We start from the raw sequence: 24,299 nt of genomic DNA on the forward strand, positions 1-24,299 counted from the left end.
AATGAAGGACAAAAACCACATGATTATCTCCATAAACACTGAATAAGCATTTGACAAAATTCAACATTCCTTCATGATAGACTCTTAACAAACTAGGTATAGAAGGAAAGTATCTCAACACAATAAAAGCCATCTATGACAAGTCCAGTGCCAGTATCATTCTGAATGGGGAAAAACTGAAGGCTTTTCCCTTAAGAACAGGAACAAGACAAGGATGCACACTCTCACCACCTCTATTTAACATAGTACTGGAGGTACTAGCCAGAGCAATCAGGCAAGAGAAAGAAATAAAGATGGTCCAGATTGGAAAAGATGAGGTATCCCTGTTGTCTTAAAGTAATTAATAGCACCCTCTTTTCTTCTTAGAAGTGTCCCAGTTTGGACAATAAGTTATATGGTCACTCTGCTCATATATGTCTTTTAGAAATGAGTAATTCTAAAAAATAATGCACCCTGTGCTGGATATCTTCCATTTTTCATTGGGAAGCATAGGCAGGAGATCAGAAGAAAGGAGGAACATGAGGTTGGTGTATTTATTCTTCTGGACCCCTCTCCTGGGGATTGTCAGAGGTGGAGTACCCACTAAATGCTGTATCCCTTAAACATTGTGGTTTCTGTCAGGCCACACTCTCTTCATAGCTCTCCCTAAATCTCTACCAGGTAACCATAACCATTTGCTTCAGTGGTGGTTCCCTATGAAACAGACTCTGATACAGAGATTTGCATAGGAGACTTACTGCAGAGAGATCTCAGGATCGACCCCTGTGAGGAGTGAGAGATATAGAGCTGAACAGGGGGAGCAGTTAATTGTGATGCCGTTACAACAAAGTCCTCAGCTGATCTGGTCTGGGGAGTTCTGTAGTTACAGCCCTTATTTTGGTCCCAAATTGAGACAAGGGGGCTTTGTACCCTGCATCAACCAGTCATTAGATGTGGCTACCCTGGGGAGAAGGGTAATCATGGGCCAGGCGTAGACCTGAGAGGATCTCAGCTGTGTTCTATCAGTCACTAACATTCCAGGCAGGTGGGAGAATGAGCACTTCAGTTGCAAGTGGAGGAGGGGGAAAAAGATCCAGGCAGCATACTACTAGCATTCACTACACCATTTCCTCTGCTTGACTCTAAGACCTAAGGTTGGTTGTGTCCTGATATTGCTAGTCCCAAACATTCTGTATTGTGTCTTATTTCCCTCCATCTTCTTCTTACCCTGGGAAATTGTCCTTTTATGAAATTCTCCTCAAATTACCTGATTTGAACCATCTACGAGTATTTCCAGCCCCAAATACTAATACTCCATGCAATGAATGGCCTAGTCTTAATTGTTTATGTGAATACCTAATTTCCCCTAACTTGTATTGTTTCATATGACAATAAGCCCAAATAGAAACAGAAAGTCCTACATTCCTTATTTTAGTGAATAGCACCACCACATCCTCACTCCAGTTGCTTCAGCCAAAATCTTCACATTGTCCTTGACTTCTCTCTCTTCTTTATCCTCAAATACTTTAGGTTCTACCTCTGGAATCCCTCTCCATCTGATCTTATACTCCCCAACTCCCCCCCACCACTTGTGTTCAGATAGATAATCAGGATCTCTTACTCATATCATTACAACTGTCTCCAAATTAGTTCTGATACCTCCAATACTTTCATTACACTAGAGCCAAAGTGATATTTCTTAAAGAAGTACAATTATGTCGCTTGCCTGCTGAAAACCTTTCATTATCTCCATTATCTTGGATTTTATACAAGTCCACACTCTTTAACTGAGCTCATGAGAGCATTTACCCATCTGACCACATCCTCCGCTCTCCTCTCCTCATGTGCTATGCTCTGGTCAGACTGAACTACTCTCAGTCCTCCTGATACCCCACGCTCTCTCACCCCCAGTCTTTGTAAATGCAGGTTCCTCTGCTTAGGCACTTGCTGCCCACCCTCCTCACTTAGTCTTCCCAACTTTATTCTGGCTAACTTCCCCTGATTTTCTAGATTTCGCCTCTAGGAAACTTTCCTTGAAATCCATTCCTCCTGAGTCCGAGTTGGGTGTCTTTCTATATGCCACCATAGAATCTTATACTTCTCCCATTAGAGCATTTTCCCCCCCACAATTTTATCATTGTCTGCCTACTTATCTCTTCCGCAGATATTATCTCCATAAGGACAGGAACATCATCGCATCCCTGGTGTCTAACAGTATACCCAGCATACAGAAGGACATCAACAAACATTTGATAANTTATCTTGGATTTTATACAAGTCCACACTCTTTAACTGAGCTCATGAGAGCATTTACCCATCTGACCACATCCTCCGCTCTCCTCTCCTCATGTGCTATGCTCTGGTCAGACTGAACTACTCTCAGTCCTCCTGATACCCCACGCTCTCTCACCCCCAGTCTTTGTAAATGCAGGTTCCTCTGCTAAGGCACTTGCTGCCCACCTTCCTCACTTAGTCTTCCCAACTTTATTCTGGCTAACTTCCCCTGATTTTCTAGATTTCGCCTCTAGGAAACTTTCCTTGAAATCCATTCCTCCTGAGTCCGAGTTGGGTGTCTTTCTATATGCCACCATAGAATCTTATACTTCTCCCATTAGAGCATTTTCCCCCCCACAATTTTATCATTGTCTGCCTACTTATCTCTTCCGCAGATATTATCTCCATAAGGACAGGAACATCATTGCATCCCTGGTGTCTAACAGTATACCCAGCATACAGAAGGACATCAACAAACATTTGATAAACAAATAAATTGATGCTGTACAATCCTCCACTTCTCAAATTGGGGTACCATTAGGAATATGTGATAGTGTAATAGGAACATAACAAATTTGACATATTCCTGGGGGCATCAGTTTTATCTAAATATTTTGGCGTAAAATGCATAACTTCTATATTGAAACAAAAATAGACATATAATGGGATGGAGTGAAAAATTCTTATACATTTTTATGACAAAGCATGAGATATCAAAGATATATCCCACTTGCTTTGTGTTCTTCAGACTCAACCCTGGAACCTATAGGGTCGTACTTTCCCTCTTTTGTTGTCAGGGATAGTCAATAAAAAAACTCAGAAATATGATACCATATTCCATGTTATGTTTTATACTAAAGTTCCTTGACTTTGAAATAGCACATATTTTATGCAAATAATTCTATAACATAGCTTCATATATAGCATTTGTGAACAAAAGATGGCTTTTATTTTTAACAATTCAGAATGTGATGTTTCAATAAAAAATTCACAACCATATACATCTGCATATGTGTTTGTACTGTATATATTATTAAGAACAAAGAGAAATGTGTTGAAGGATACAAACCAGATTGTTAACTTTGGCTACCTCATGGGAGTGGGCAGTTTGGTAGAGGGTGGGATGCCTTTACATCTTCATATTACATTTTTTGCTTACTACGACAAGCATGTGTTACTAATAAATTTGGAGGAAAAAGTAAAATAATGAGCATTTTAATAAGCAAAAATAAAGTCTGTTGATTTTGCCGATAGTTATCTCTGCAAATCCTGAAAATAAGACTTTATATTCCAATTCTTCTTACTGATATTTCATCACTAATTCTATTTTTTTAAAAAAGAAACCCTCAGTAAGTGTAAACTTTCTTTTTTTTAATTATAAATATTTCTGAGTGTATTTTTTTCAAATTTAAAAGAAGCCCAATAAACTAGTTATCTCTGCAAATCCTGAAAATAAGACTTTATATTCCAATTCTTCTTACTGATATTTCATCACTAATTCTATTTTTTTTTAAAAAGAAACCCTCAGTAAGTGTAAACTTTCTTTTTTTAATTATAAATATTTCTGAGTGTATTTTTTTCAAATTTAAAAGAAGCCCAATAAACAATTCTTAATTATGATTCTTAATTACAATTGAGCAACTCCTAATTATTTGTCATTTAAGCTTTCGGGTGTGAATTGGCATTCTGAAAACAGCTATCCACTTTTGGGGAAAGAGAGCTTAAGGAAGCAACTGGGGTTTACCTAGTTTAAAAGGTTGAAAGTGGGTAATTAAAGGTGGTAATATCCCAGTTGGATTTCACAAGCACTTAATATTACAAGCGTGTATGTTGGTATAGCAGGCATGTGTAACAGCTGGCAAAACAGCACTGTCTGTCATTGACTTTACAATGCAAAATTAGGGCTATCTTTTGTGTCAGAGGATATGCATTTTTAAGCAGATGTCACAGATATCAGAAATAAAACAACAACAGGGATCCAGGCCCTGGAGGTAATGTCAGAGTGGGAAACAGTCCAGGCCCCTTTCTAAATAAAGCCCACCCATGCTCATAACATTTAAATGAACACTGGGTTATGCTTAGCACATAAGACTTCTTATCTTTATGATCATTTGCCAGGTTTTTAAACTCTTTGGGAAAATAAATTTCTGGTCATGGTTTTATTTTTTTCTGAAACAATATATTTCATTGTTCTTGTAAATCAGAGATCTCCATTCAATCTCTGGTCTTGTGAACCAACCACGGCCCTCCTGAGATTGTTGGCAAAAAAATAAAAATTTAACTGAAGCAGCTACTTTATAAGGAAAAGCTCCTGTTACCACAGCATTCTGATTTTCATTAGAGCCTTTGTCACTATCTGGTAGTTTCTTATCGATGGTCTGTCTCCCCCACTAGAATGTAAGCTCTCTGAGAGCAGGGGCCTGGTCTGTCTTTTTCCTCCCAATGTACCTATAACAATCCTTGGCACACAGGAAGTACTCCACAGGCTGTAGCTGAACGGCCCCAGTGCTAACAAGTGCAATGACAAAGGTAGGAGCAGGCTACTTGAGGAGTGCAGAGGAGCCTGGACTGATACTTTACATGGGGATAAGCATACCTTTAGAAACACTGTGGTCGTTTATTTAATCATTCAACAAACCTTTACTGAGAGTCCCCTGGCATAATATAGCAATACACAAAACTGACACAGATCCTGCCCTCATTAAGCTTATAATCTAGTGGGAAGATGGACATTAAAAAAAAAAAATCATACAACTGTGGCAAGTGTGATGAAGGAAATCTACTGGGCAATATAAGCAATTATAAAAAGGGTACCACCTGATGGGTGTGCAACTCTGTGAATCTACTAAAAATCACTAAATTGAACATTTCATAAGGGTGAATTTTATGGTATGTAAATTATATCTCAATAAAGCTATTATTAAAAGGGGTGTCATAGTGGATAAGAGCACAGCTTTGGATCCCCACATTTCTGGGTTCATAATCCTGGCTCTGACACTTACTGAACTTATGTTCTCTTGGGCAACTTATTTAACATCTCTGTACCTTAGTTTCTTTACCAATAAAATAAAGACAACAACAGCACCTCCTTCCAGAATTGTTCTGAAGGTTAAACAAGTTAGTATTTCCAAAGCACTGACAACAGTACCTGTCACCCAAAAGAGGTAAGATATTACTTTAAGGGAGTCAGGGAGTGCTGTGGATAGAATGTTTGAAATGTTCATATGTTGAAATCCTAACCCCCAAAGTAATGGTATTAGGAAGTGGGGCGCTTGAGAGGTAATTAATCATGAGGGTGGAGCCCTCATGAATGAGATTAATGCTCCTATAAAAAGACACGAGAGCTTGCTTCCTCTCTCCTTGCTATGTGAAGATACAACAGGATACAATCTTCCTGTCTACAAAGCAGGAAGATTGCCCTCAGCAGACATCAGATCTGACAGCACCTTGATCTTGGACTTCCAGCCTCCAGAATTGTGAGAAATATATTTCTATTGTTTAAGCCACCCAGTCTACAGTATTCTGTTATGGCAGCCAGAGCTAAGACAGGGAGAGAACAGGAATCAAATTGGGAGAACACCCAACGGAGGCAAAGTGAGAAACCTCTTGAGCTCTATTCCTCACCACCTGAAATTTTCCTTCTTGGGCTCTGTTCAAAAATTTAAAGTTGTTATGTTTTATTTTGCTGCATGAAAAAAAAAAACAAAACTATTTTGTCATAGAATTTGACCATGCCATAAACATATCTGAAACAACAGTAACATGAAACTGTAGAAACAGACCTATATATTCATTATGTTTTCTAATTTAGAACCCAAAGCAAATTTCCTACCTTTACTTATTAAATATTTAACACCTTTATTGAGATATAATTCATATACCATACAATTTACCTTTTTAAAGTATATAATTCAATAATGCTTAGTACTGGTATATTCACAGAGTTGTGCAACCATCCCTACTATGCAATTCCAGAATATTTTCATCATCCCCCAAAGAAACTTCATACCCATCAGAAGTCACTCCCAGTCTCCACTCCTCCCAGCCCCTAGCAATCACTAATTTACTTTCAGTCTCTATGGATTTCTCTATTCCTACCTTGGCTCTTGGAAAGACATGTGGAAATGAACCGTGCTGTTTGGGGGGCTGCCAAAGTTTATCCTTAGATTCCAGAGGAAAAATAAATGATTTCTGATCAATTACAGTTGGAAGCAACCTGAGTAAAAAGAAATAGAATTTAACATCAAATCTGCTATCATAAAAGCTTGTCAAATTGTAATTTTAAAACAATGCTTCCTAGTTAAAATTATATTTTGTAGGAAATATTCTATTGGTAATTACAATAAATTGGACCAATCTTTAGCATTTTCACCACTGTAAAACTGCAGTTGTTTTATTAAGCACAGGAACTTCCAAAACTGATAATGACTATTATAGCATGAATAAAAAGCTCTATCTCTGGCTGAGTTTATACGGCTAAAAATTGACAGAATTATTACACTAGAAAACATTTCTTGGTAAAGAAAAAGACATAATGCTGTATTTTGCTTAATAAAATCAAATTACAGGATAGCTAATTTTAAATATATTCAAAATGATGGTCCCTAATTGGTTAATACTTACATTAAAAAAAATCTCTCCTATTTTATATAATCGCAAAGATTTAAAGATCAAAGGTGGTTAAAGATTTTACTTAGTAAGCAGTGGACAGTTCCATGGGAGAGCAATGTAAAAACAGTAAAATTATAAGAATGAGTATATGTGTGCCAGGATATGTCTTAAAATTTTTAATTTGAAAGTAAGTTCCAATTCTTTAAAATAAATTCAATAAAACAAAACTACCAATAACTCAATCCCTTGTCCACTTTTGTAAAATTATCATTAAAAATCAAATTATGAACTTCTGGTTTCACTCTAACATATAAAGAGCTTGAAGTTGTCACTCCGATACCACAACAAGAAAAACACTGAACAAAACAAAAAACAACTCTTCTTATATCCATCAGAGAATCAAGATCACAGGGCAAACTGCTGCACTAAAAACTGGACGGAGAGAGGATTCAGAGAATCATGGGGAGCAGAAGCCTAAGAGTAGAAGCCTACTGCTAGAGCCAGCACTAGCAAGAACACGAGGCTCAGTGTGGACTAGCCTGTGAGTTAAAAACTTGGGGGGCAGGGGCAAGTCTTAGAGTGTCCCACACTTTTGTGAATTTTATCTCCAGGACCCCTACCATGCTCTCACTGTGAAGATCAGAGAAAAAAATCCCCTCCTGCTTTCAGCATGGGAAGGAGAAAATACCATTTTGAAATACTCCCAGAGAGTTCTGGTCTTTGTTCTGCTCTCTGTAATAAAGGCCAGCTCTCAAGGAAAGCTATTTTACCAAAGCCTTACCTGACTCAGAGAAGGGCAATTAGCCAACTCCATCCCTCTCTAGCCTTCCTGTCTCATGTAAGGGTGGAAAAATGCTGAGAAAGTCTTCTAGAGGTAACAGCCCAGGGGTTACCAACAGACCCACCAAAAGACTGAGACCTAATCATAGGAGTATAGAATGCTTTCCCCCCCATACACACATTACCACACATCTACGGAGCCCCTAAATATTAGAGGATTATATGTGAAAGAACTGTAAGGTTCAGATATTATTTAAGAAGGAGTTTCTAGGGAAACTGGAGTTTCTAGGCTTCTGCTCCCCATGATTTTTTGAATCCTCTCTCTGTCCAGTTTTTAGTGCAGCAGTTTGCCCTGTGATCTTGATTCTCTGATGGATATAAGAAGAATTGTTTTTGGTTTTGTTCAAAGACAATGTTTTTGTTTTGTTCAAAGACAATGGAGGAGGCAAAAAACAAAGACACTGAAGGAAACTGAAGTATCAGACATGTACAGTTACAGCAAACAGTAAACACAGAATATTTCCTAGCCAGATAAACATAAACCCTCACTCTATAGGCTTACTTACTCCACTTGCTATTACCCAATACATCACATCTAGCTTTTGACAAAAAATTATGAGGCATACTAAAAGGCAAAGGAAAGAAAGAAAGAAGGAAGAAAGAAAGAAAATACTCTGAAGAGACAAAGCAAACATCAGAACTAGATTCAGCTATGATAGAGATTTTGGAATTATCATACCAGGATTTAAAATAAGTAGATTAATATGCTAAGGGCCCTAATGAAAAACTGGACAATATGCAAGAACAGATGGGTAATGTAAGCAGACAGACTGAAACTCTAAGAAAGAATCAAAAGGAAATACATTGTAAGAAATGAAGAATGCCTTCAGTGGGTTTCTTAACACAGGGAACACAGCCAATGAAAGAAATAGTGAATTTGAAGAAATGTCAATATACACTCATAAAACTTAAATGCAAAAAGGAAAAATAAGTGAACAAAACAGAACAGAATATCCAAGAGTTGTGGGACAATTACAAAAGGCGCAACAGGCACATAACAGGAATACCAGAAAAAGAAGAAAGGAACAAAGGAGTTGAAGAAATATTTCTGTAATAATGGCTGAGAATTTTCCAAAATTAATGACAGACACCAAACCACAGATCCAGGGATATCGGAGAACACCAACCAAGATAAATGCCAAACAAACCAAAACAAACAAACAAACCAAAAACTATACCTAGGCATATTATGTTCAAAGTATGGAAAACCAAAGACAAAGAGAAAATTTTATAAGAAGCCAGAGAGAAAACACACTTTACTTACTGAGGAGTAAAAATATGAATTACATTGGACTTTTCTTCACAAACCATGCAAGCAAGAAGAGAGTGAATTGAAATACTCAAAACATGGAAAGAAAAACCCACCAACTGGGAATTCTACATCCAGCAAAATTATCCTTCAAAGTGAAAAAGAAACACATCCTCAGACAATCAAAAATGGAGGGATTTGTTGTTAGAGACATGTCATGCAAAAAATGCTGAAAGAAGTTCTTTGGAGAGAAGAAAAATAACATCATATATGAGGCATAAAGAAAACCCAGGAATTCAGCACCGTGTTGTTCCTTGTGCCCTAAGGCCCATAGCTAGTCTGCCTTTTTCTCTCCACCTTTCAGAGTGCTCTTAAGTTGTTTTACTTAGCAGGAGGCATAGGCAAATGTATGTCTTCACTGCCTTCTTACAAGTGAAAACCTTTTGGTGTATTTTTAAAATCTTCTCACCTCCATGGATTACATGTTAGAAGTGAATTTCGATATTGACAACTGAATTGAAATATAATTTAGTATCCTTCTTATTTTCCCTCCACATACACTGTGAGGAAATTTTCCACATCATTAAAATTTCTTCAACAATATCTGTTTTAATAGCTACATAATACACATATAGATTGTTATAATGAATTTATTCTTTTACTGTTGATATTCAAGGTTTTTCTAAATTTATTGCTATTAGATATAATACTAAATTGAACATACTTATATAGAGTTTCATGTGTATCTCTCATTTCCTTTGATAATTCCTAGAGCTACAATTACCAAATTAAAAAATAATAATTTTCTAAATCTCAAATATGTTGAAAAATTGCTTTTAAGAAGCTTGTGCTAGAGCTGGCAGAAGTGTTCAGGGACCACAGGAGCCATGGGGAGGCCCCACTGACAGCTGGCAGGAGCGAGTGGAATGCCCTTGCATGGGTGGCCTGATGCTGCTGCCGACACCACCACCACACACAGGTGGCTTGCCACAGCCACTGCCACAGCCACCACCACTGCTAGGGCAGCCTCCATGTCCATGCAGGTGCCCACCAACCACTCAACTGCATTGACACAAGAAGAGTCAACACTGGAGCCCAGGCAAAGAGGTAAGAGAGGACAGGCCCCTGACCCAGTGGCCCAACCCACAGGGGGAATTATGTTGCCTCCCACAGTAGTGCATCAGGGGGTGAGAGATACCTGTGCAGCCCATACCACTGCCTTGATTGGGGGTGAGACACACGGGGAACCCCCAGAGAGAGTAGAAACCCATGTACCAAAATAGAGTAAGAAAGAAAACCCCGGTCACCACCAACCAATCCCCCAACTGGGGGAAGCAAGGACCCGGGAGGAACCTCTGCCTGTAGGAAAAAGGAAAAAGAAACCCTGCCCAGAGTCTTCCATTCAAACTGAGGAGCTCCAGTGTATCCCAGTGCACCTATCAAGGTCACAGGATGCTCGCCAGGGTGCCAATAAGCCAGCCCAGGGTCATCCTCTCCAGCCAAAAAGTGACAGGGCACCCAGGCACTTCTCCCAAGAACTCAAGAGCTCACCCACATCCTTGATGACTCAACACAGTGTCACTAACCTCAGAAAGAAATCACTAAATGCACCAGTGCCAAGGCTGTGGAGGCACTCATATGCAACTGCAACACTGAATATGGCTGAAATATCCACACAGAGATACACTACTGCATCTACCCAGAACTAAAAATCCTGACTTAAGAATCAATATAAAAACACACCTATAGAAGGAAGTCTCTCTCCTCAAAGCCCACTCCAGAGTAATAGAAGAAGCAACTGCCCTACCAGATGACAAGACATCAACATAAATATACTAGAAATAGGGGAAAATAAGTAAATATGACACCACCAAATGAGTACAATAATTCTCAAGTTCCAGACCCCATAGAGCAGGAAACACTTGAAATGACTGAAAAGGAATTCCAAGCAACAATTTTAAGGTACTCAATGAGATACAAGAAGATTCAGTTTAACGGTACAACAAAATAAGAAAAAGTATCTAGATTATGAAGGCTAAAAGATCACAAAACAAATTCAACTCAAAAAGGTTCTCTCCAAGACACTTTATAGTCAAACTGGCCAAACTCCGAGACAAAGAGTGAATCCTAAAAACAGTAAGAGAAAAGAATCAAGCCACCCATAAGGAAGTCCCCATCACACAACAGCAGACTTTTAAACTGAAACTCTATAAGCCAGAAGTAAATGGGATGATATATGCAAAATACTAAAAGAAAAAAACTGCCTACCAAGAATTCTACACCCAGCAAGGCTATCCTTCAGAAATATGGGAGAAATAGTGTATTTTCAGACAAATACTGTGAGAGTTCACCACTTCATGACAAGCCCTACAAGAAATACTCAATGGAGTTCTGCATTTGGAATCCAAAAAACAATTCCTGTATACCATGAATACACAAGAAAGAACAAAACTTAGTGGTATAATAAAAATGCAAATGAGAAAGAGAAAGAAACTATATTTTACCACCTCAAAAAATCAATAAACACCAAAGACAAACAATAAAAGGGGAAGAAAGGAACAAAAGATATTTAAAACATTGAAATGAAAACCAACAAAATACCAGGAATAAGACAATACACTTCAATAACAACCCTAAATGTAACTGGATTCTCCACACAAAACACAGGTTGACTGATTGGATTAAAAAGCTAGACCCAACTACATGCTGTCTACTAGAGACTAACCTGTAAAGAAACGCACAGACTAATAGTGAAGGATGGAAAAAATACACCAGGCAAATGAAACCACAATAAGGAGGAGTAGCTATTCTTATATCAGATAAAATAGACTTTAAACCAAGAACTATAAAAAGAGACAAAGAATGCCATTATATAATGATAAAGAGATCTAAGAAGAAGAAATAACAAAAATAAACATATATGAACCCAACACCAGAGCACCGATATATAAAGCAAACACTATTAGACCTAAAGAAAGAGATAGACACCTATATGATAATGGTTGGGGATCTGAACACAACTCTCTCTGCATTGGACAGATCATCTAGGCAACAAGTTAACAGAGAAACACAGGATTTAAACTGCATTTTAGACCAATTGGACCTGGCAGATATCCACAGAACATTTCATCAAACAACTACAGAATATACATTCTTTTTATCAGTACATGGAATATTCTCTAGGATAGACCACATGTTAGGTCCCAAATAAAGTCTCAACAAATTTTTAAAAATTGAAGTCATATCTGTGGAATATACTCTAAAGCATATGTACTTCACAGGGCCCGGTTTTCCAAAGCCTTGCAGTTTCAAATATTGACCTTGCAAGGACTAAAAATTTTCCTTAGGCTATAAGTCTCTGGTATAAGATAAAGATTTGTGGCAAAGCAAGGTTGCTGGCTCAAGGACAGACTAGTTACTGATTGTTATGTAAAGATAATGAGAAATTGCTATAAGAAGTAATGTTTGCTAAGATCAAGCTTTTGTTAATTGCTTTACTGGAATGTCATCTAGCTTGTTTCACTGAAAGTTACCAGCCTATATTGTTAAACTATAACCCACCTATGTCTCTTCCTGTAACTTCTTGGTCTAGAAAATAAATGCAGGAAGAGAACCCCAATTTGGGGTAATTTCCTGAGGAAGGGATCCCTCTCACTGGAGGGTTCCAGGGAAGTTAACTGCTTCGGGATCTCTCACTGCTCAGAAGAGATGAGCTGTGAGTAATCCTTTGCATCTCTGTCACCCAGGGGAAGTGGGGTGACAAATCCATGGGGGGCAAAGCAACACAAAGCAACAATATCAAGTATCCTTTCAGACCACAATGGATTAAAACTAAAAATTAATAACATGTGAAACTCTGGAAGCTATGCAAACACATGAAAAATAAACAACAGGCGCTTGAACAACCTATGGGTTCAGGAAGAAATTAAACAGGAAATCAAAAAATTTCTTGAAACTAATGAAAATAAAGACACATCATACCAAAACCTGTGGGATACTGCAGAAGCAGTATTAAGAGGGAAATTTATTGCAATAAACTCTTAAATCAAAAAAAAAAAGAGAAAGATTTCAAGTAAATGACAAAATGCTACACCTCAAAAAACTGGAAAAATAAGAACAATACAATCCCAAAATTGGTAGATGAAAAGAAATAATTAAGATCAGAGCAGAACTAACTGAAATAGAGACCAAGAAAATTATACAAAAAATCAATGAAACAAAAAGTTGGTTTTTTGAGAAGATAAAATAGACAAAACATTAGCAAAGTTAACAAAAAAATGAAGAGAGAAAACTGAAATAACAAAGATTGGAACTGAAAAAGGAGACATTACAACTGATACCACAGAAAAAGAATCGTTGGAGACTATTACAAACAGTTATATGCCAACAAATATGAAAATCTGGAGGAAATGGATAAATCTCTGAACACATACTGATGGCCAATATCTCTGATGCAAAAATCCTCAACAAAATATTAGCAAACAGAATTCAGTAACACATCAAAAATATTAGACACCCTGATCAAGTGGGATTCATCCCAGGGAAACAAGGATGGTTCAAGATAAGCAAGATGTGATACAACACATCAACAAAATCAAGGACAAAAACCATAATATTATCTCAATACATGCAGAAAAGGCATTTGACAAAATTCAACATCCCTTCATGATAAAGACTCTCAGCAAATTAGGTATGGAAGGAAAGTATCTCAACACGATAAAAGCCATATACAACAAACCCGCTGCCAATATTATCCTGAAAAGTTTTAAGCTTCTCCCTTAAGAACAGGAAGAAGACAAGGATGCCCACTCTCATCACTCCTACTCAACAGAGTATTGGAAGTACTAGCCAGAGTAATCAGACAAGAGAAAGAAATAAAGAGTATCCAGATTTAAAAGATGAAGTCAAAATGTCCCTGTTTGCAGATGACATGGTCCTATATGTAGAAAAGCCTAAAGACTCTACCAAAAAACTCTTACAGCTGATAAATGATTTCAGTAAAGTTGCAGGATACAAAATCAACATAAAAATCAGTAGTGTTTTAATACTCCAATAACAAACTAGCAGAAAGAGAAATCATGAAAGCAAACCTATTTACAGTGATCACCAAAAAACAAACAACACAAAACAAAACCCTTAGGAATCAATTTAACCAAGGAGGTGAAAGATCTCTATAAAGAGAACTACAAGTCACTGCTGAAAGAAATTAAAGAGGACAGAAAAGATGGGAAAACATTCCATGCTCTTGGATTGGAAGAATTAATATTATGAAAATGTCCGTATTACCCAGTCTACAAATTCAACACAATCCCTATCAAAATACCAGTGACATTCTTCACAGAAATAGAAAAAATAATCCTAACATTCATATGGAAGAACAAAAGACCCCCAAAAAGCCAAAGCAATCCTGAGCAAAAATATAAAGCTGAGGAATTATAGTACCTGACTTCAAACTATACTACAAAGCTATAGTAACCAAAACAGCATAATACTGGTATAAAAACAGACACCTGGACCAACAGAATAGAATAGAGAACCCAGAAATCAACCCACGTACTTACAGCCTACTGATTTTTGACAAGGCATCAAGAACATACATTGGGGAAAAGATCACCTCTTCAATCAATGATGCTGGGAAAACTGGATATTATATGTAGAAGAATGAAACTATACTCATACCTCTTGCAGTATACCAAAATCAACTCAAAATAGATTAAAGACTTAAATTTAAGATCTCAAACTATAAAACTCTTAAAAGAAAACATAGGGAGAACACTTCAAGAAGTAGGACTGGGAAAAGTCTTTACGAATAAGACCCAAAAGCATGGGCAACAAATAGAAAAATAAACAAATGGGATTTTATCAAACTTAAAAACTTCTGCAAAGCAAAAGAAACAATTAACAGAGTAAAAAGACAACCTATAGAATGGGAGAAAATATTTGCTCTATGTATCTGACAAGGGATTAATATCCAGAATATACGGGAACTCAAAAAACTTAGTAAAAAAACAAGGAACCCAATTAAAAAATGGGCAAAGGAGCTGAGTAGGCATTTCTCAAAGGAAGATATACAAATGGCTAACAGACACATGAAAAAATGCAACATCACTAAGCATCAGGGAAATGCAAATCAAAACCACTTTGAGATATCATCTCACCCTAGTTACACTGGCTATTATCTAAAAAACAGAGAGTAACAAATGCCAGCGAGGATGTAGAGAAAGAGGAACCCTCCTACACTGTTGGTGGGACTGTAAAATGGTGCGGCCATTATGGAAAACAGTATGGAGGTTCCCCAAGCAACTAAAGATAGAACTGCTGAACGATCCAGCAATCTCTCTACTGGGTGTATACCCAAAGGAATGGAAATCTTCATGATGAAGGGATACCTGCACTCCCATGTTTATCACAACTTTATTTACAATAGCCAAGAGTTGGAACTGACTTAATTGTCCATCATTGGACAACTGGATAAGGAAAATGTGGTATATATACACAATAGAATATTACTTTGCCATTAAAATAATGAAATTCTGCCATTTGCAACAACATGATGAACTCGGAGAAAATTTTGTTAAATGAAATAAGTCAGGCATAGAAAGAGAAATACTACATGTTCTCCCTCATAAATGGGAACTAAAAAAAGGAAAGAAAGAAAGAAAGATACAACAATCACAATAATTTTTTGAACTTTCAAAAGGAGAGAATAGAACTGATGCCACTAGAGGTGGGGAAGGAGCAGGGGGGCCAGTTAGAAATTGTAAATGGCCAGAACAATGATTACATTGTGTAATGTTGAATATACTAATTATCCTGATTTGAGCATCACATTGCACACAGGTATTGACATTCAACACTGTACCCCACAGATATGCAGAATCAATTATGTTTCAATGTTTTAAAAAGAAAAAGAACTTTATGCTAATTTATAAAAGTATGTCCACCTTGCTGTACACTCATTGGCACTAAGTATTATGACAGCTCAAATGGTCATTTCACTTACTTGTAAAGAAAAAATAGTAATGTATTACTTAATTTACATTTCTTTTGTTTACCAATAAGATTAAACATTTTCTGCATTTAATTTGTATTCCATCAGTTACCAATGACATTAAACTTTTTTCACATATTTACTGGTTATTTGCATTTCTATCTCTGAGTCGTCTGCTGATACCCTTTTGCCTACATCAGATTTTTTTTTAAAACCGGCATGAGTTCTTTGTATTTTAAGAATATTAGCAATTTTTGTGTCCTATCTGTTGCAAATGTTTTTCCCAGTTGTTATTTTTCATTTTATAGTGCTGTTTTAAAAAATTTCAAGCCAACAGAAAAATTCAAAGAACAGTGAGCATCCAAATGCCTCTTGTGTAGATTACCAAGTTTTAACATTGTTACCCATGCTTTACCTGTCTCTCTACGTGAGTAAAATGCAGTCATATGCTATATAACTGGGATTTGTATACTGGAACAACCCAGAATAGATTGGCTCTAAGATGCTTCAGTAATTGAGTGACACTGTACCTTCTAATCTACACTCACCATTTAACAGAAACCTCTTCTTTTCCTCTCACTGTCTCTCACTATTATTTGCTTTTTCCTTGTTTCTTTTTTTTCCCCCTTAAATACCAGCACAACAGAGTATAAAATGAAGATTTCTGTGCAGTTTTGACAGTGCTGGTACAGATGGTAGTCACCCTCCTAGTGTCAATAAGCAAAGCATGGTTGTTAAGAACAGTGTGAGCGGATATCACAAGCAAAATCTGTAAAAGCCAGTGATGATAAGAGGAAGAACCACACTCTGACACAGAAGAAGAATCATTGCCAAAGTGGGAATAATAGTGAAATCTATTTTGAAAACAGTACAAAAGCACTTTGAGCTCTTTGGAGAAAATATGCCACTTTTGATAATGTCCGTATCATTGTTTTCAGAATGATAAAGAAAATCTTGCATTTGCTGGTATCCATTATTATCACATTGTATACCTACTGGTTTTTGTGTCTCCTATACAAAACTACCAGATTTTCCCTTGAGCAATACTTGCTAAGAGGAAAAGCCATCTTTTGTGAAAATTAGGCTTTCTGGTTTTCAGGCAGCTATGGAGTAGGAGATGAGTGCTAGATTGCAGACACTGATCTGGACTTGGGTCTGGGCCTCACCACTGACCACCTGTGTGATCTAGGACTGGTTTACTTAACCTCTCTGAACCTCAGTTTCTTCATCTTTAAAAGGAAAGTGTAGAAAATCTACCTCATAGATTTAAAGGAAGTCCTTTGCAAATTGTCAGTGTTATAAAAATATTGATGACGGGCCAGCCTGGTGGCGCACTTGGTAGAGTGCGGTACTTGGGAGCGTGGCGGCACTCCCGCCGAGGGTTCGGATCCCATATAGAGACCGGTCCGCTCACTGGTTGAGCGCGGTGCGGGCGCGTTGCCGGTCGCGGTACGGGCGCGACACCAAGGGTTGTGATCCCGTTGCTGGTCACGAAAAAAGACAAAAAGGGAAAAAAAAAATATTGATGATGATGATGAAGATCATGATAATGATGACCAGATGATAATTATTGTATATCTGGTTCAAATAATCTTTAAAGGTGTATCTAGGGATAGTAGCCATTTGAAATGAACTCTCGATTTCCTGAGTTTCCACAGATAGAGTGAGCCCCATAAATCTGAACAATGTTGATTCTCAGCTATTCATAGGAACTGTGCTCTGCTGTCAAAGGAGCAACGGAGAACTGCAGTCCTTATGATAAGCCTCCCCTCTCAGAAGGAGTTGCTGCCCCAGGACTTTTAGCCTCTGACACTCTATCAGCCTCATAGTCTGAGCAGACATTGGAAGTTCCTGCCAGCCTGAGTGCCAGGTCCCAGTTCTAGTTCAATCCCAGTGTAAGAGGCTTACTCTAACCCTTCATAGCAACAGGGTAGCAAAATTTCCAGGACCAGCCTCTTGATTATACAGAATCAGGCCCTCTATGTGGCCAAAAGAATATTGATTCCAGGCAATCTTGCTCATCCTAGAGACTCTAAGCACAAACCACCTGCATTAGAAACACCAAAAGTGTTTGTTAAAATGCAGATTCCAGGACCCTATCTGGGAGCTAATGAAAAAGAAGCACAAACTAAAGTTTGAGAACCATCACTCTAGACCTGGTCTGTCAAATAGGGTACCCATTTCTCAGGTGATACATATGACAATGCCATTGGTCATGTAAGGAAAGTATAAGAACTTCTATTTGCATAAAATAAGAAAGAAATAACAAGAAATTATTCTGTACTACTATTTAATATTCAGCCTGTCCCTGGATCCCTCATGTGGTCATGTCTCCTGCAGTGCTGAAGGCACCCTGAGAGTGGAAGCTCCAAACCATGAAGGCGTGAACAGTGGGACCAGCATTGGAACATTTACTTTCGGAGAATTAGAATGGACCGTAAATTACTCATGCAGCAGGCTCATGGATTATATTAGTTAGTTTTAACTAAACTAAGTCTGGAAAAAATGTACACATGTCTTAAAAAGATTTCTGCAAAAAACACTGTATTTTGAAGACAATGGTAACAAGCATCCATGATTAACAAAAAAATGGCAGAGCTGACACTTATTCATAGCATGAGATTTTTTTCAGCTATATTAGAGAGTAGAAATGATGATGATTCAATCAAACTCAACAAAAGTCTGCCCCAAAACCCCCATCCTAAAACTTAAAAATTATCTAGAAGACTAACTGAAATATGGACTTAAACCTAACTGTCATCAATGCTGAACCTTACCTAAGTGTAGAGTATGTTTTGAGATATCAACTATCGCCAGCATAAAGCCATCACTGTTAACAAGATTAAGCAACCAGAACATTATAATTATAACCTTTGTTAGAGAGTCAAAAGTTTTGTGCTGTTAAAAAGTAAAAAAAAAAAAAGACCATTAAAAATACTTATTTGGGGCCACAAAAAGTGATTACAATGTGTTAAAGTAAAAAAAAAAAAAAAGACCATTAAAAATACTTATTTGGGGCCACAAAAAGTGATTACAATGTGTAAGGTTGAATATACTAATTATCCTGATTTGAGCATCACATATTGCACACAGGTATTGATAGTCAATGCTATATCCCACAGATATGTATAATCAATTATGTTTCAATAAAAAATACATAAATAAAATTCTAAAAATATACATACATTTATTTCATCTTTATCTCATTATTAAAAATTTGTATCTTAGTCTATTTTAGAATATATTTACTATATACGATAAAAAGTTTATACTTTATAAATAAACAAATATACACATATTATGTGTACACGCCCAAATTCTTTGACTGATAGCTATGAGGGATAAAAGGCCAGTTCCAGCTTCTGTCCCAACTCAAAACTTTCATAAAGTTAAGTCTCCCCTCTGACCCCCTGATCAATATTGTGACTAAGCAACCTGGTCCTCAGTGAGTCATGCCATTGGTAAATGAAAAAACATCTTCCTACGAGGATATTATAAGGACTTCCTCATGGAACCTCAGAAGAAAAATGCAATGAATTGGCCAGTCCCGCTCCTTCTCATCATGAGAACCTGATGGAACTCTGGACTCTGTAACCTGCTTTGCATATAATCTCTCAGAATGCCATGCCAGACACTGAAGCCAAGTCTATTCATGACAGTCTCTTGGGGCAAGTGCAAGACCAGGTGTGATTATCTACTTGGGAGCAGAGATAACATCAGTGACAGGCAATAGTCCCTGATCTCCTGGATTCTCCTGTTTCCATCTATTTCCATCTACTGCCGTTGCTTTTCTTCCTCCCTGAGCCACATCCCGTGACTCTCACTTTGACTCCTATGGCCTGCCTCAGGCTTGTTCACTTTGAAGACCCATTTTGGACTTTCCTCTAGTTCATTTACCTCGACCCATCTCATTTCATTTCAAATTGCATGCTACTTTAGCCCCACACATCCACAGCTAGGACTGACAGCTCCAGGATTCATAGGGCCCATACAAACTTGGCAGCTTCCCACCTACCTGAGAGGAAGGCCAATGCTTGTACTATTGCATTGAATAGGAAAGATATAATCCAAGGACCATTTCTGGGCACCAACTCCATGCCCCCAGTCAACATCTCCCTTCACTCTTCTAGACCCTAATAGGGGGCAAGGACACTTCTTGGCAAGAGAGAACTGTACAAGAAAAGATCTCTGTCAGAAACTCTGTTTTGTTCTCAGTAGCTGCGATTGCTACCTAGTTAGCTCTTTTCGGCTATCATAACCTGCAAACCTACAGGCAACTCCCTATTCTCTGTCAAGATGAGAAGACATGGGCCGGCCTGGTGGCGCACTGCTACAGTGCGCCGCTTGAGAGCGCGGCGGCGCTCCCGCCGAGGGTTCGGATCCCACATACAGACCGGCCGCTCACTGGCTGAGCCAGGTGCAGGCGCAACACCCAGGGTTGCGATCCCGTTGCTGGTCCCGGTCCGGTACGGGTGCGACACTGAGGGTTGTGATCCAGTTGCCGGTCACGAAAAAAGACAAAAAGGAAAAAAAAAAAGATGAGAAGACAAAGAGAAAGCTAGAGACAGGAGACAGGAGAACTTAAGTATTGGATTCTTTCATCAAAGGTTGTGACAGACATTTCTTTCTCTGTTTACTTTCCCCCACCCCCTCCTTTCTGAGGCTTTCTTACTTGCTGCTTGTATGCTTGGCCCTTTGACTGCACACTTTCTCTACCTACTATAGACTCCTGGCGGCCGTCTATACAGCCCTCCCACTTTGCCCTGCTGGGCTCTCTTGATTTCAAACTAAGAGTCAATACATAAAGTTGGTAAAGTAACTGCCAATATTTTCTTCTCCGAGAATCCGTTTTATTATTTTTCCTATAGATTCCTTGTATTATGACTATTTTCAAGTCATAGTTTTAGTCCCAAGTTTAAAAATTAAAGATATAAATGACCAAAAATGAAAGCATTTAATTAGTATGGTCTAGCACATTTTATCTCATTGAATTGTTTAATTCAAGTGCATATTTATAAATTTTTAGTTAAACTGATCATTATTTCTTTTAAGAAATTTAAAATAATGAAAATAACTTGCAAACACCATCATCCTATCTTGCATTAGCATGACAGAAAAGACACTGGATTTAGAACCAGAAGATTGGACATTGTTAGAGTTCCTGCAGACTTCTTGGCCATGTGATCTTGTGCAATTTATTCAACTTTAGCTTATTCATCTATAATAGGGATAATAACAACCCTTACTTCACAGTGTTGTTCTAAGTATTTGATATAACAGATGTAAAAGTGCTTTGTAAAGTTTAACATGCTATATAAATGTACATTTGTTTATCTGACTGCTGGCCTCATTGTTTCCAAGACTTTTTCAAAGTTGGCATGAGACCCTTACTGTGTTGTTCTAAGTATTTGATATAACAGATGTAAAAGTGCTTTGTAAAGTTTAACATGCTATATAAATGTACATTTGCTTATCTGACTGCTGGCCTCATTGTTTCCAAGACTTTTTCAAAGTTGGCATGAGACCCTTACTTATTCCCCTGGTCTGACCTCCTCATCTCAATCCACTGGAATTTACAGCTTGAAACTGCGTATTTCTTGCTTTGTCTTCCCCCAAACAAAGTCCCATCTGCACTAGGAAGTTCCAAGTGACCTCAAACCCAAAGTCAAAAACAAAGTTTAGCCTTTTCTTCTTCAAGCTGACTTCTCTTAGCAGATCAATGATTCCTCTCTACCTTCTTGGTGCCCCAAGATCCCAAATCTTGGGATCATCCTTGAGTATCACTCATTCTGCGTCTTTAAAATCTCATGCTCACTGAGATTCTTTCCAGATGTCTCAAATCTAACCTTTACTTTCAGTCCCCCTGCCATTTTCTTCGTCCAGGCCTATTTACCTCAGATTAAACTTCGAGTTACAAGGACAAGGTCTATGTCTAATTAGTATATTCCCAATACCTAGCATAGTGCTTGGTAAAAAGCAGATGTTCAATAAATGTTTGTTGAATAAATAAAAGATAAATAAATTAGTAAATGGATGCACAGGCAATTGTAGTATTCTCCCTACTGATTTACTATCTCAGACTGTTCTTTCCCATTTACTCTACATAGCATTTCCATATTAATCTTTATAAAATGTCACAATTTGACACAAAAACCTTCAGTGGCTTCCTACTTTCTAAGATGAATTTAAACTTCCCTATCTAGTATTAAACTCTTGCCCAATCTGTCCCCCACTACCTATTCAATTGTTTCTCCTTTTCTCTCCTCCAAACCCACTGGTCTTCACAATCAAACAGGCCTCCCATGTGTCTTCCCTAGATGGCTCTTCATTTATGCTATTTTTTCCTTCTCTGAAAGCTCCCCCTTTTCCTTTCCACATGCCTGAGCCCAACTACTACTTTACCCTTAAAAATCCTTCCCAACTGGTGTAGCCCATATTAACCTGTCAAGGTTCTAATCTCCTACTAAACTTATATCACCTTTTAATCATGTGCCACCATGCACTATAATTTACACTGCGTTTGTTTCTCTGACTAGACTCTAAGATCCTTGTGGTAGCGACCTTCTTTTGAATTCCGCAGAGCACCAGCCATGGTGCTAGCACATAGTACAAATTCATTTAATACTTCCTGACTTTAATTAAACATGGGCTGAAAAGACAGAGTAATTCAGAATGCCAAAGTAAGAATAAGGGTGAAAGAAAGAGAATGCTGTTTTTTCATTTGTTTGTTTTGTTTGTTTGTTTTCAAAGGATGAGAATGTTAGTTTTAATGTCAGAATCAAGGACTACACTGACCTGCTGAGGTAAAAACTGTAGGACACCCATGGAATGACATAAATCATTACTTCAGTCAGATCAAGCCAGTTAACCATATAAGACAGTCCTCACGTAAGGTCAATATGCTGCTTCTGTATCTTTTGCAAAGGACAATGTATTGACATCATTTACAGGATTTTAAGTTCCTAAACAGGTGTACAATTCCAGCCCTATCCTCCTTTCTGTAAGATTACAGTGACTGCTAAAACAGGAAAAAAAGTTTAAACCAAGACTTATTCCTTAAGAAATGTTCTAATTTCTATAACCACGGTAAATTTACTATCAACATACTTTTCTCTTAACCACTATGTTGAACCTCCAAAGTAAAAAGGCCTTAATTTTAATTAATTGTAATTAAGAAAAATCCTAACTATGTGGCCTTCAATAACTCATCGAGGTTAAGTTTCAAATCCTTAACCTGTACAAAAGGAACGAACTCCTTTCCAGGGTTGTTGTGAGGACTACCCAGGAGAATATATGTAACACATATAGCACTTGGTCTCACACATAATAAAGTTAGTAATGTTTGTTATTATCCTACAAATAAAAAGTCTCATTTCTATGCAGCTAAATAAATCAGACTTCAGCTTTGGGTGCTTAAAAAAGTGATTACACCTACATGCTGCTTCTACAACTGAAAAGGGGAAAATATAAAGAACTATTTAACATTTTAATAGGTTTGTGAAAAACCATTTTCCTGAAGATTACTGCTAACTCTTTCCATCTCTGAGCAGAAAGAAAAAAAGTAACCTTTCAGCCCTATGTAGTAGCTTAAGCATATCAAACTGGAGGTGAACTGGGGTTGACTATAGGAAAGGGCTGTCAAGAACCTACTCTTACTAAATAATAAAGAAGGCCCCATCTTTATTAAAAATAGTTGGTCTTAATTCATCTATATTTAGCTGCTAAATTCCATTCACTCAACTACCTGGTGCCTGAAATTTTCTTTTCTTTGGCAGTTTTAGAAATGCCGCATTCTTCATTATATATTATTCCTAGATTAACAAACAAGGGACACTTTTCCTTCAAGTACACTAAGAAATGGAACAAATACACATTTTGAACTTTTTAATTCAAATAAATTTGAAAGTCTAATAACTGGTAAAATGTAGATCATTTAAAAATGTATGAAATTTTATCAATATGGCCAGTTCAAGAAACAGTTTACCTGTCATGTGGGAACTATTTTATGTTGTTTGGCATAGATTTTTTTGGTTTTGTTTTTGCTACAGAAGCTGTCTAAAGGTTTTCTAACTTTCCTAATCAAGATGTACTTAGGTTTTTTAAACCAATAATTACTCTTAGTTTTGTACTTTAGAAAGAAGAGGTTTTCTTAGTAAAATTCTATCCAGAATTTTGTTTTGCCTCTGCTGAACCTTTCATCAGATAGTTACAATTGACAAAGCGACATGGCTTTATTAAAATAGTTTTTAAAAATTATTTAATTATTTATTTTTGGCTGGCCAGCTTGAGGATCCAAAATGACTTTATTAAAATAAATGCATTTTCTTTTTTTTTTTTTTTGTTTTTTGTCTTTTT

General features: G+C 37.4%; 1 protein-coding gene across 1 annotated transcript in view; it reads right to left on the reverse strand.

Moving 5' to 3' along the window:
* Positions 1–1,438: 1,438 nt before the first annotated feature.
* IQCH (IQ motif containing H) overlaps positions 1,439–24,299 on the reverse strand; it is a gene marked incomplete at its 3' end in the record, with an annotated part of 35,337 nt that continues 12,476 nt past the window's right edge. Inside the window, exons 4-5 of the mRNA XM_008572503.1 lie at positions 6,352–6,469; positions 1,439–1,483 (exon numbers count right to left, since the gene is read on the reverse strand). Coding sequence (XP_008570725.1) covers positions 1,439–1,483; positions 6,352–6,469 — 163 coding nt within the window. The remainder of the gene's footprint in view (positions 1,484–6,351; positions 6,470–24,299) is intronic.

The sequence above is a fragment of the Galeopterus variegatus genome, unplaced genomic scaffold (assembly GCF_000696425.1).
Source record: "Galeopterus variegatus unplaced genomic scaffold, G_variegatus-3.0.2 Scaffold794, whole genome shotgun sequence".
Taxonomy (NCBI): Eukaryota; Metazoa; Chordata; class Mammalia; order Dermoptera; family Cynocephalidae; genus Galeopterus; species Galeopterus variegatus.